This window comes from Neolamprologus brichardi, chromosome 12 (genome assembly GCF_056152115.1).
Source record: "Neolamprologus brichardi isolate AB-2024 chromosome 12, ASM5615211v1, whole genome shotgun sequence".
Taxonomy (NCBI): Eukaryota; Metazoa; Chordata; class Actinopteri; order Cichliformes; family Cichlidae; genus Neolamprologus; species Neolamprologus brichardi.
In genome coordinates this window covers 15,606,850-15,621,357 of record NC_142115.1, presented here as the reverse complement: position 1 = coordinate 15,621,357, position 14,508 = coordinate 15,606,850, and the positions used below count along the sequence as shown (strand labels likewise).

Sequence of the window (14,508 nt, the reverse complement as noted above, 5' to 3'; positions counted from 1 at the left end):
GTTCAAAATGTGCCTTTCACATCGTTAACCACCATCACACACACATGCAATTTAAAGTCCCAAAATGTTATATTTATCATGTCAAGAATTCAATATTTGGTTTGCTTTTTAATAAATTGCACAACTACAAGCATACAATTTTAAGGAGATGTAACAAGATCGCACAAGATCTCAGAAGTAAATATGGTTATTTCTAGAAGCAAAACACTATGAAGGGTACCACGTACTTTACTTTGCAGACATCCAGTATTGTTTTACAGATTATAGTTTACCGTGATTTGTGACTTTAAATGGGAATGAATGATGCTAATTATGTTTACCACATCTGGACACACGTGAGCACATTACATGTTACTTACCACTAAAGTTTCCACTGATGACATAAGGAATGACGCCGTCGGGCCAAATGCGCTCCGGTCTGGATGTGGCAGCTCTTTTCCTGCGCCGTGCACCTTGCCTGTTTTGACTGTTTAAGCCTGAGGATTTGAACCAACCACGAGACAAAATAAAGATCATTCAGAGCATTCCTGGGTGAAAAAACCCAGCCGTTCCTCCAACATCGGCACAAAGAGATAACAAGCTGTGCTTCTACTTAATAGATTCCATTTTTTTATTTGCAAAAACCAAAGGGCTTTCTTGAAGGCTTGAAGCTGTTATATTAATGTTGGCTGGTTATTAAAAAACTAATTTAAGTAATTACATTAATTCCATCAAAGAGACAGTTGTTCAAATAACACTGTACTTCTCGTTGTGCGCTGAATGGATTTTTATTAAAGCCGAGTCTTTTCTCCTTTCAAATTAATTTTAATGTCACTCATCCTCACATAAATGCCACCATACAGACTAAGCCCCCACCTAAACCTGATTATTATTATTATTAAAGAAACATCCTTATGCGAACCTCAACTTTGATAAACTTGCAGAACCAGCATGAGCTCAAAGTGCATGTGATGAATAAGCCACAAGTGGATGTAGGCTTAGTCAGTCGATCTATTAAATGATGCACATTTGCAGAAATACAGATGGAAGCGATTTATCTGATGAAGCAGTTACTGCTGTGGTTTTAATTGGGATCTTGCATTCTACGTTAGGACACCAATTTAACTTGTAGAAACAACAAACAAAAGGAGCCAATGATTTATACGTAATCGAGCAAAAAAACAATTAAGTTCCTGCAGCAAACACCATCAAGGGGTTTTCTTGTATTTGTCACATCATCAGTTTGTAACAACATCAGTTATTAATAATAATTCTAAGAAGTTGTGACTCTCGATAATGTGGTGTGTTGCAACTTCACACAAAATCCCCTTTAAAAAAAAAAAGAAAAAAGAAAGGAGAGTGACTCCAAACATGAGGAAATCTGTAGGAGTGAAAACTTCAGCAGTCTGATGACCTTAAACTTCTGAGAAAGCCCATTAAACATATGCACCAAGTGAATTTAGTGGGTGCGCTGGGATGAAGTCATTTTTTTTCTTACACAATCATATGTTTGTAAAGCTTAACAAAGAACTGTTGTACTTTCACATTATTCTTTTATTTGGCCAAATCATTTAATGTATTACAGAGAGCTGGGACAACATCTACAGTTCCCAGATAAAGGCTCCAAAGCTGATTTCACTTAGTTTTTCATTTTGCAGGAAAGGTGTGTAAAATAAATGTGTCATCACTGTGAGTTCTATTAACAAAAACCAGCAGAATCCATTTGACACAAGGGCGCTTTAAACTTTATTAACTTCTATTAGAAAACACCTATTAACACACTGACCTATGTGCTTTGTAGTTGAGGTACAAACAGACATCACCTTCTTCCAAGGTGTCCAATTATTAGAAACTTTATTGGGAAACGTCACCTGGGTGACCCTGATGAAGGCCCGAAGCTGCAAAAACAAGCGCTGGTTGTCGTTTCATAGCTACACTTGAAACGGTGTGGCTCGGCTCATCTTCTCTTAGTATATTTGATTAACACGCATGCCGTAGATTGCAGCACGCTTTTTAAATTTGCTGGAACAATGTGTTCTGTTGAATTTCAGTCCGCAGGACTAAATCTTAGCAGCCGGGCGAGATCAATTAGCACATACACTTGTGCATGTGTTGTGGAAAAGGCTGATAACAGCCAAATCTGCTCAGCTAACTGATAAGAAGTCCTGGGGAGGCAAAACTTGTGCGTGATGTGTTAATTAAAATAAAACGATTAAATCTTCCATGTTCGTCCGTATTTAGACGGGGAATGTTCTGGGTGGTGGGTTTTTTTTAGGTCAAGGCTTTAATCTGAAGATAAAGTACCCAAGACTTTTAACGTGACCTCTAAAGTGACATGATAATTGAGGAAAATGACATATCAAAGTTATCTTTACTGCCAATTAGGATCCACACCTGTGCAGGGTGAGCAGGTATTGATATGCGTGCAGCCCAAGGCGCCAAGCGTTTCTATGAATGAATGTTGATCAGGGTGGAAAACAGCCACCTTGTGCAATGCACAGTTATACCGGCTGCGTTTTCCTATTTTGAGCTATACCTTTCCACTACTTAACACTCGAATTTGCTGTGACTAAACTGCTCAAGCACACAGATAATTATTCAAAAGGTGAGGATGTACTTGCAACCTGCTTCTGTTTCATGAGTCTCATCTTAATTCCCCACCTTGGGTCAAAATTTATACTAAAAGTCAAACCAACACGGTGAATACTTTAAGCTGCTGGAAATGTATTCATAATTCTCCCCCCTGCAAAAAAAAGTTTGCTTTTCTTGGCGCGCTTATTAACTCGAACAAACAGCACTGCTCAAGCACAGACAGATGTGGATATGCTTGTTGGTTCATGTTCGCTCAGAATTTACAGGATTGCGAAGTCCACTGGTCCCGGCTGACTCACAGCGGTTGATTAAATAGCACTTTTCACTGGAGAACATAAACCCGACAAAGCCCAGCAATCATTCTTAAACATGATGCTACAGGTGTAGCAACGTAATGATATCATCACAGTTGTAGGCATAAACATTTTGAAGAAGGCTCATTAAAAAACACAAAGCTGCCTTGCGGCAGGTGCTGCTGGAGCCGACTCTCAGTTCGAGAAGTTGGAGCGGTTTTACGGCTGTCGTGTTGGGAGCACAACGTCTTTGTCTGACTGACAATATAATCTGCTTTGCCTTGGTGCTACAATAACTACATTTTACATCATACTGTAACCTCAGAGGTCTTTCTGTCTGTTGTTGATGTTACCTGTATTTGTGCGATTAACAACCTGGACGGTTCTTGCTGCCAGATCTATTATTCTGTCCACTTTAAAGGATCGCAGGTCTTCCTCATCCAGAGCAATGTCTCCCAGAAAGGCAGCTGAAAGAGACACACAGAGACAGCACATGTCAGACTATGTGTAAGGCGATCGCACAATATGAAGCATCCGTTTGCACTGTCCTGTAGCCTCAAGCTTTTCCTGCTGCTCAGACTGGGAAGTCCCGCCAAAACTCTTGAGCAAGCTTCTTAAGAAGACACACACACACACACACACACACACACACTTCACTCCTTTCTGGACTCTGGCTCCATTTACTCTCTTTATTGTGGAACCCAAGTAAAGTTGTGAAACAGAAGTGTGTCAGTTCGGATAACAGGAAGGCTGCCTTGTATTAACCCAGTTACAGGACAGAAACAAAAACAACACACTGACTTGTGTAATGCATAGAGCATGAACTTGCTAACCTACTGACATGATTTATGAAAACGAATCGAGTCTGGAAGGTAACATAACGTACTGTGCCGTGGCACACTTGGATAGTTAATGGAAGCTATCAAATATGCTACAATGAGACACCGACGCTGCCTTGACCGAGTAATATGGGGCACCTTGAACAAGTAATAGTTCTTTAATGGGCCCAAGGAGAGAGAGAAATAACTAAACAGTCCCACTTAATGAGGAATGTCCTTTATTAGATTTTTTTTTTTTTTTTAAAACTAAAAATCTCCCGTTGCTAGAAGTCCACTCTGCAGAAACTGGGTGCTTGGTTTTACGGGCTTTTAACACCAGCACGTTTCCGGAATTTATAGCCAGGCCTGTATGCAGGACTTGGTAGGGGATGGGGAGTGGAGTGGGGCCATTTCTAGAGAAGGCAAAGAGGCTGCACTGTAATCCATCGCTAACCAGGACATGACAACTTGAGAAGGAAGAGAGGAATGCGGCACATGAACAGGGAAGGCAGCTGTGGAGCAGAAAGAAAATGACAGCCTTCTGCATGCTTGTTTGGTGGGTTAGTGTGATGGAGGTAGAGACCAACCCCTCAGGGGCAAGAAGCCCAGAGGACCTTTAAAATGCAGAGTAAATGGGAGTGATTTATAGCGGGCGTGTTTGTCAGAAGTTTTAGTCTGTGATCTTAAATCTGACACCCCAATGCAAGGTGTCCTTACCGCAGAATACACAAGAAATTCATTTTGTTTCATTCTGAGCTCAGGATATTTTTGGTTTCGTTAAATACAACACATACATTTGGCCAGATATGACAGTTTATTTCCAGTATGTGTATAAAAGTTTTACTGAGGTCTGAGACAAGAGAGAAAGGGATGGAAAGCACAATAGAGACACAAAAGAAAACCCCTACTTGGCTCTGGCATTCAAAGGAGTATTATTGAAACAATCTGGAGCTGGCTCTGGTAGATGCAGGCTGTTTTGTTTTTTGTTTTTTTCTTTCTTACCCTGAATGTCCTACAAGGATGCACAGCTGAATGACTTAATTAGAGACTAATGGCACAATAGGAAAAGGTGTTTTTCACAGCTGGCATGGCAGGGCACGCAAAAAAGATTCCAGAGGTCCTCTAATTTCTGCAAGTCAAAAAAAAACACAAGCAAAAAAAAAGAAACTGTCTAAATCTGAGACAAAACAGACTTCTCACAATCAGCACTCACGCTGACAGCCACTGCCAAAAACACTACTGTTAAGGGACAGCAACCAGATGTTGAGCAGTGCAAGACAAACAGATCTGACAACAAAAGGACTTTTTTTTTCCCACTTTTATCTTCGGATTATTTGATTCGCAGAACTAACTGAGTGCTGAAAAGAACAGACAATACTACAAAATTCCAAGTTATACAAGACAACACAGACAGATAAAACACTACTGAAGCAGGAAAAACTGGACAACACGTCCCTTCACGTGTAACGTTTCTGTATCTAACGTGAAAAGCAGCGATTCAAAAAAAAAAAAAAAAAATCCGAGGTGTGGGCTTTCTCCCACCCCCTGCGCTCTCCGAGTCCCAATCATCCACAACTGTTCTGGAGACAGGCCGGTTAATCCGCAGTGTCATTGTTCTCAGACAACAGTGGAGAATGAAGTGAGCAAATGCACAGCCCGGTGGCATTATGAACTCATTTCCCCCAGGCGCAGCAGTCGTCCTGGAGACGCTGTTGCAGGTTTATGGAAAGACTCTCAGGGATTGTGAATTAATCCCCTTGTCTCCTGGCTTTAATTATCCACAGACACAGGGTTTTAGGATTCTTTTGTGTACAACTCTGGGCTGGGAATGAGGACAGGCTATGGAGAAAGGTGATAAACTTGCATGGAAACAGAGCGCTGACATGATGCAAAGTAAAAACACAGTGAGATGGCAGGTTACAGCCAAATGACTGCGGCAGATGGCAAGTGATCACCATGGAGTACAGCGCTACATCTCTTTCCAAACATTTTTCATTACCTAATTGACAACAGCTGCAACTAGTATAATAATATTAATATCCATGCAGAATAGCTGGATGAAAGCAGCGTGCTTTCTTTCTCTTTTTGTGCAAAAATCCATGCATCTTTTGCAAAAGAATGCAACTTAAACACACATAAATGCAGGACCGATCTTTAAATCAATGGACTGAAAAAAAAAATTGACATCTGATTAAGTCCAACCTCCCCCATCACTGTTTGTTTTTTTTTTGTTTTTTTAAGTTAATCTAAACCATCCTAATCCTTCTCATCTTGGACTGCCCATCAATCAGCATATCCAGTCAGATTACACATGAGACCTCAATCAAATTAATCCCATTGATTCGTGTAATGCCCTAGCCTCGACCTCTATGGTGTCAAATACTCCTGGACTATTCCCATAAATCTCCTTCCGTGAATACCAGACCACGACATCTGCCACTGAAACCTGCACAAACATCAATACTAAGCCTAAACAGGCACTGAAATCAGCCTATATTTAGAAGGCCAGTTCCACTCGGGAGACCACGGTTTACAGCATCCCCCCCCAGTATGTGACCCAGTGATTACAGATGGGAAAAACTTGGCTAATATGCAAGCACAGAATGCATCACAATACCCGGCACCGCCTTTCACCACTGTGTTTGCTGACAAATGCTGCAATTTGAATTCCAATAGAGGTCAGTGGTATATTGAGGTAAGGCAATTACCATCTGATGAGTGTATCACTAAGTTTTCCCAGGTATAAGCTCCCCCAACCCTCTCAAGAGGAGCTTTTGTTTCTTTAGCAGCTGTTTGAAACTGAAATACACACAAAAATAAAATAGTCAGGTAAAAAAGTCTGTGCAACAAGAACACGGAAACAAACTAAGGAATGAAGAGTGTGATGCCAGTTAGCTGTCCTTTGTGAAAACACCAGCTGTTATTTATGCTTACCTTGACATTTTCTAACACTGCAATTTGAACACAGGGCAGGAGAAAGAAAGAAACTGCATATCTGCACTGCGCTCGCTTAAAACAAAAAACAAAAGAATGTAACAAACGTGTAATTAGAAGAAAGCTTCTGACAAAAGTAACAAACTACTGCTCGAGATTCAGGCAATTATTTTCCAATAAAAGCCTGACGTCTCGTCGCCCACAGCTGCGATCAAGCCCGAGCTGCTGTCATCGCCCTGCAGCGTCTATCGTATTGACAGAGGGGCTTCAGTTGCAAAGGGCACACAGCGAGAGACTGCCGCCCCTTTAACATTTCACACTCCATCAAGCCCATTAGCAGATTGGATTTCCCAGCTCATCCTCGCCACTGATTACTGATATACCCGACTACCAGTCGAACTACCTCTAATGATTCACCAGCTCTCCAACCATTTGTCTTCCCCCCCCCCCCAATGCCAGCACTACACACTACTTGAGCTCCTTACACAGATGAATAATTCAGTGTCAGACCGTAAGGATTCTCACCTTTGACAAAACGTATTTTCACCATCCAGGCATAATATTTCAGTTTAGACCGCTCTTTGCATAACACATCGTTTCGTGTGAGTTTTTCTCAGAACAGATGTGCAAACAAAAGTTTAAATGAGCTTGTGGGTGAACTTAATCTGGGAGAGTAAGAGAGTAAGTAAGAGAGAAAACAATAACAATAACAATTCAACACAGCACGGATGAATCGTTCCGGGAAAACTGAATAATGAAGGAAAAACTGTTAGGTTGCTCATCATTCCAGACCAATTAGGCATCATTTGAGCCACTTGAGTGAGCATTGGCAAAGCATTCAGGCTCTGCACTCACCCTTGGCTTTTCTGTAATGCAAGATTAGTTATTACTTAGCTCTGACGACAAACATATTGTTCAAACTAAAGCCCTGAGATCACGCCTATAGATTGCCTCCCTAATCACTTGAACCCTGCAGAGAGAGAAGTGGCAGGGGCTCTTTAATGTAAAAACAAACACTCAGTGTGGGCTCGGCTATATGGCCTGCATTCCATGATAAAAGAAAAGCATCTGCTTAAGTGTTGCTTGAGGGCCTCGTCTTGAAGTTCAACAAGGCAGCCCCATCACCCCAAAGCAGGAGCCGGAGATAGAGCTGGATAATGAGCAGCATCTGTTTTGAACTGCTGTTTTCCAGCCACTTGGATTTTTTAAAAGACACAATGTCCTTACACATGGGATGCCAGCATGTAGCCGATTTCACATCTACAGGATTGTTCATCTTTCTAAAAATGCAAAAGCATCACAAATATACAGCTTAAGTCATTTCAAATGAATGAATCACAGTCGGATACCAAAAGATGAGGGGTGACACAACTCTCTGTTGACAGCGACAAATTCTTCATGAGCAGAAAGCAGACTGGGGTGAACGTACCAGGCCCCTTCATGAATGGGTCGCACTAACCTCACCTGGGATAGTGTGGCACGGTAAGACCGGCCTGCCCTAAATCTTGTTGCCGTGCTTTCTCTTGGCAAATGGTGAATGACCCCGTCTGTCTGGAGTGTTTTGGCCAGTCTGAGTGAAATGGAAGAAAACTACTTGCATAGGTGAGTGCACGAGAAGAGGTGCAGAGGTTGACCTGTCTGCAGATGAGGCCACAGCAGCAAAGAAGCCTTCTGAGGTAACCTATTTTCAGATCTTTGGGGAAATTATCCATAATAACTGGTGGTCTGAGAGGGAAACTGGACTCCTGCACTTCCTTCAAGTTGTGAAAAAACCCAGCTGGGACAGCAGACTTTTGCCAATCACAGGTCGTTTAACACCTAAAGTCCAATTAATGTCCAAAGCAAAGGAGTCGAACAATCTAATCTCGTTAGAAAAAATAAATGTCTGCAGTGCACGTGTGAAAGCGGCTTTCATTTTAGACCCGTGCCATATGACGCGTGAGCATGTGCCAACGCTCAGAGCATAGCGGAGAGAGCTGCAGGAGAACTGTTGTCTGTGTTCAAAATTGCATTGTACATCTCTCCCTGCTGCAGTTTTAATGTGCACGACGGTCAGCCCACTCAGACTACGCTGTCACAGAGTATTTAATAGATTAAGATGTCTGCTTCATGAATGAATGCATGCATTCAGACAGTGACTACTTTTCCGATTATCATTTAAGCAGAGAAGACAACAAAAGCATGACTGATTCTCATCCATTTTTCATTTTGAAAACGAGTGGCGCTAATCTCAGTGGGTTGTTAGAGTCTTAAATGTTTTCCTGGGACGCTGCCAAGTTAGGAGTTCTGCAAACTAAGGAATTTTCCACTGGTTAACTCCTAAATAGAAGGCATGATTTCAGTGTTATTGCACTGCTAGATTAAATCAGTATACTTTTTTTTTTGCCTGGACTAAAGATGAATCATTTAAACCTTTGTTAGTGTAAAACTAAAAAAAATAAATAAAAAAAAAATAAAATGTTGACTTATCCAGGGAAGATAGATAAATAGCCTCAGCTAACAAGCACTGCAAATAAGCAGAGCATAACAGCTAGAGAGTCCTCCTGCAATGATACACTGGAGCCAAATAACTTTTTAATTAAAACCCATTAAATTCATTTCCCAGACTTTACCAGGCTAACCACAGTCACTACTTTATGACTTCTCATGGTGGTACTTGAGTGTAAAGTGGGAGGGCTAAGTGAAAGGAAGAAAACTTGGTGTGAAGAAGAAACTCCCGGGGGGGGGGGGGGATGGGAGGCAGCATGGGAAAGCAGAGATAATTGAATTGACTAATTATAAAATTGAATGATAACGCCCAGACAACACAGTGCAGTGAGCAGGTAAATCCCTGCCTCTAGCCTTTGAGCGCATTTCCTCTTCTTTGATGTTGTGAGCCATCGTAGAAGAACGCATCAAGCAGCTGTAGCGCGACACTATCATCAGGAGTCAAAGCACTGAGATGGCATCATATTGAGATGTGATTTCCAACCCCCGCTTACAAAAATCTGAATGGGAGTCATTCAATTTCATGTATCCGGCAGTAATTTGTGAAAATCCTTTCACTGTGTGGAAGCAAGGACAGCCCTACAGAAGACGAGCACACACACTCCTCACAGTAAGCGTTTTCCTGGGTGGAAGTAGCATAACATGAAAATGCTGACCTTTAGCCACAGAAAGAGATCAGATTGACTCATAGTGATGGGCTCAGGAAAAATAAGAGAAAAATCAATAATCCACAAAATCATCGCTGGTGCCTAAAGACAAGTCTGGTTTTATTTGTTTGCGTTTTTTTTTGCTAGAATGAATGTCTCCGTCTCTGATGTATTAAACTGAGTGAGGAGGAGTGAGGAGGAGATTTTGGACATTTTGCTGCTTAGTAGGAAGAAGAAAAGCAGGTGGGTGTTGAAAGAGCTGGAGACTGGGAGGGTTCGAAAGAGTGGGAGTTCATGCTTGTGACCATCTCCCAAGCTCATGTCTTCAGAGAGGACCGTAAACAAAACCGTGCTCGCGACACGTCGGACAAACCGCAGAACAAATAACGATAACATCCTGACCCCGATAAACATCAGTCAGGACTGAGGATTATTAAGCAATGAGACTTTTCTTTTCTGTATCAATATTTAACTAAACAAACTGCTTCTTCCTAGAACTGCCATTGTCATTGTTTTGTCAGTTTACCGCTCAGCAACAAGAATCAACATTTACCAGTTAATCCATACTAGAGGTCCAGTACGAGCACTTGAATGACTCAGATAAGAGGACAGCGAAAACAGGAAGGAACATCTTCATCATTTGGACTTCACTCGCCTGTTTTTGTCATGTTTATGTACAACAACAACACTCTCAAAGTGCAGTCTTTAGTTTATCCTTACTCCTCTTCTTTGGGTAGTTGGGTAACTAAAAGTAGGAGGACTGGACTCTGTTGTATAACTGTCTGACACATCAGAGACAGTCAAATGCTAAAAATCAGTAAGCACTTCCAGGACTTTAGAGGTCATTGTGACTGAAGCCAACTCTCTGTATCTGTAACCTGAATACTTTTACCAGATGGAAAAGGCAATCTGTTCAAACTTCCCCAAAGGGATTTGGCAAGACAGTGAGCTCACAGTACAAAGAAAGAAAGAAAAAAAGAAAAGACTACAATGACAACTCGGATAATCTTTGGCAAATATAGAGGGAAATACGCAGGTCTCACCACAGGCAGAAGAAGCACATATATGAAGGATGAACCAGAAGTATGTACACCCCTGTGGAACATGACCAGTAAAGTATTTGCTTCATGATAAATTAAGAAATAGATAAACGCTTAAATTTACTATTTTAAAAACAGGCCTCATTCTGCCTTTCTTTAGATATATTTCCAGCTCCGCTTTGATTGAGGTGTTTTTGTTGCTTCTCTTTAAAATTCCCCTGAAAAGGTGCTGCACTGGATTCAAGTCAAGTGACATACTTGGACAGGCCATCGTTTTTACTGTTTTTTTTCTTCCTTTCTTCTTTTTCTTCTCTAGAGACTTTAATTTTGGCAGAGGGTTTTGAATCATCATTTACTGGAATATTGGTCCGTTCCCAGGCTTCTGGAGAACAGGAGCATCCTCACGAGGCGGCTTTTTAGTCATTTTAGTGCCACCTTCCCCACTGTACGGCAGTCCATATTGGATGCACCCACTCTGAGCTGGACTAACAGATCTTGGTCTGACCAAAGAATAGGGCCTAACATTAATCAGGCTTCTCTTTATCTTCTTTAGCTAAGCTTAATCTTGTGATTTTTATCGTGTTTGTTGTCAGAGAGCAATTGAGAGTTAGAAATTACCATTGTGGAATACCCTTAGAGAGATGTCACACAAACTGATTTCCACCGATAATCTCCGTGCCAACTCTGATGCACCCGTCCTTTTGCTTTTTCAGGGCCAAACTGTGCAAGCAGAGCACTGTGTGTTTACGTGTGTGTGTCCGTGGGGTCATTTCAGGAGGACAGCCACTGCAGCTCTGATTAGTGGCACCACGGCTAGTACCTCCTGATTTCTGCTGCGCCTGCGTTTCACGTGGTAACTGATCTTCCTGTAGGCTTTTCCATCTGTGCCAAGTCTCACAGTCACATTGTTCAAATTCACTGAGGACATGGGTCCAAAACAGGCACTTTTTCACAGCAGCCATTTTGACATGTAACCCAAAGTAAACACAGGTCTAATTGATAAAAAAAAAAGAAGAAGTAATAATTAAGCTCAAATTTAGTGTGTCACAGCGATCCCAGGCGAGCCAAAGCCAGGGGTTTTTGCCCCCATCTGAATGGAACTGGTCTACATGGGCTTATATTAATTACACCTATGTTAACCCTGCAAGGACATGTCAAAATGGCTGCTGTGGAAAGTTATGCCACTCAGGTCATTTCATGAAATATTTGCAAGGAAATAAAGCCAACTTGAAATCACAGTCGTCCTGAATTTGCTCCAGCAATCCAAAGCTTTTTTAACTTTTGTGTCAGTGTTCACAGATCTGAGATAGTCTGTTGAATTATTCAGCTTCCTCCTTTGGAGCCTGTGTCTTCTTTACAGTTTAAATACTCATATACTTAATGCAGTTACTGTACAGTACTGTAAATTTAAGATTTGGGTTTTTTTTTTAGCTCTTACTGTTGAGGAGTGGAGGCTTACTTCTTCCCTGTACTGCAACAAATAAAGACAACCGCCAGCAGAAAAATATGTGCATAAATATCTAAACTCGACTGTACTCTACTTTCTCCCCTCCTCCACTTTGTTTTAAGTGGCCGTGCAAACAACCGGTAGGGAAAGAAAAAAAAACCGAGAGGAGATCTGTGCACTGACAAAAACGGCCAGCAAAGGGAGAAGAAGTCTGCAAATCAAAGTGTAAAAATCCTTTGTTTCCCCAACAGCGCAGACTTTTTTTTATTTTATTTTTAAGTATATAACAGAGGAGACAGCCTGCAGGAGGGATTTGATCACATTTTTAAGCACGAGTGCAAACAGCAGGCTCCAACTTTTTCAACCGAAAACTAAACCCCCCAGAAAACTTTTCATGTGTCGCGAAATGCACACGGAAAGCCTTCAATCGATGCGTTTTCATCCCTACGATCCGTGGAGCCGCTCTTTGAGCTGGGTTATACTGTGTACGCCTCGGATGGCTCAAACTGCAGAAACTATGTCACTTACTACAAAACAATTGCACACAATGTTCCCTCAAGCCTTTTAAAAACTACATCCACTACTGTCATCTCTCCAAAAGCGTTGCTCTGGCCGCTCCGTGCGAGCTCCACGTTGAGTCGTGGCATTTTTTTTTTTTACCTCCACATAAATATGGTTTTTAAAAAAGAAAATCATACACAGTACAAGAGAAAGAAAAAACGATGACAAATCAAATCTCACCAGCTTTGCAGGGATCCTTGTAGTCGATCGTCTCTGATGTGGCAGTGGGCTCCACATAGTAGCCTGGATCAATCGCGTCCAAATCGATCGCCAATATCACGCCAAGACATGATAGAAGAACCAAACACCTCGCCGAGAGATCCATGTTTGTGGAGGGGAAACGGCGAAAGGCGAGGGATAAAGGTAGAGGAGAAGAGAGGGACAGAGGGAAAGAGAGACAGAAGTGAGAAAGAGAAATAGAGTGAGAGAAAATGGGAGGTTTTTCTCTTTTCTTTTCTTTTTTGGTCGGGGGGGACGAGATCCCTCTGGAGGGCGGGTTTTAAATCCAGCCTCTCTCCGGTGTTTTCTTGGCTCTGGGGGCAGTGATTTCTCTCATCCAGCCGGAGCTTAGGGCTAGTGCGGAGGACTGCCCGAGAAACTTTGATGATATGGCAGCCCAGCAGGGGCGGAGAAAATCCCCAATTACCACAGATGCACGTGTGAATTTTTATTGTTACCTTGTCTGCGCGTGAACAGCGTGTGTGTGACGAGAAACTGGCCGACCGGGAATGTCTCTTTGTGGATAATTATTATAGTGACGATAGTTTCCCCTCTGCTCTGCTGTACACACGGTCAGAGACCCGAATTATCTCACCGGAACCACCGCTTTGTAAACACCCCCCGGTTTATAAAAGTTCAGCCGCACTCTGCGCGAAAATTCGTGTTTTTTTTCTTTGTTTTTACACTCCACGTTGTTTCCCCCTCTCCCTTTACTTCCACGAGGGCGAGACAGCTTCGCCGAAACGTGCGCAATTATTCACACGCGCACACTACCGAACGGCCGCCCACTCGCATTATGACATGCACGCGCAAACAAACAAACAGACCCTTCTGAAGTAAAGGAGTCACGAGCGAAACAGAAGCGGTTAGTGCGCCACCTGTCGGTAATGTACGGAACATATTTAGACAGATTCACAAAGAGTTAAAATAAAAAAAGTAAAAATAAAAAACAACAACAAAGAAGAGATAACCACGGAGGACAGTCTGAGATATGGGACGCTTGTTTCCGCTAGTGAGGGAAAAAAAAGACAATCATAAGTCAAAATTTCGATGTTATCAAACTTCTGAGAAAATAACTTGAAATTTCAAGTTATTATTATTCTTATTTCCAGCAGAAGGTTTGTTAATCTTAGTAAAACGTGTGGCCCTGAACCCTGAAGGGTAGGCTGTACCCGACAGGTGCTCTAGGGTGGCTGTAAGTCAAAATGTGGAGCAGGTGATCTAATAACCCGCTGGTTGTTCGAGCCCTGGCTGCTCCTGTCTACATGCCAAAACATCCCTGGGGAAGATACTGAAGCTCAAGTTGATGCATCCATTGGAGTGTGAATGTCAGACAAAAAGCATGGACAGAAGTGCTTGTATGAATAGGTGAGGAAGGCATGTTTTCTGTAGTGCTTTGAGTGCTCAGGTAGAGTAGAAAAGCACTATATAAGAACCAGCCCATTTATTTTATCCTACCAATGGAAATTTCATCCACTCTATAAGTCTGTT

The 14,508-nt window shown here is 42.0% G+C and overlaps 1 protein-coding gene across 2 annotated transcripts in view; it reads right to left on the bottom strand.

Moving 5' to 3' along the window:
- Positions 1 to 13,597, bottom strand: part of bmp1a (bone morphogenetic protein 1a) — a 29,992-nt gene extending 16,395 nt beyond the window's left edge. The window contains exons 1-3 of one of the 2 annotated variants that reach the window (XM_035905076.2): positions 12,979 to 13,597; positions 3,218 to 3,331; positions 360 to 476 (exon numbers count right to left, since the gene is read on the bottom strand). In XM_035905076.2, the coding sequence (XP_035760969.2) occupies positions 360 to 476; positions 3,218 to 3,331; positions 12,979 to 13,123 (376 nt within the window). In that variant the 5' untranslated portion in view covers positions 13,124 to 13,597. The remainder of the gene's footprint in view (positions 1 to 359; positions 477 to 3,217; positions 3,332 to 12,978) is intronic. The other variant, XM_006784031.3, reaches the window with a different exon arrangement.
- Positions 13,598 to 14,508: the final 911 nt, after the last annotated feature.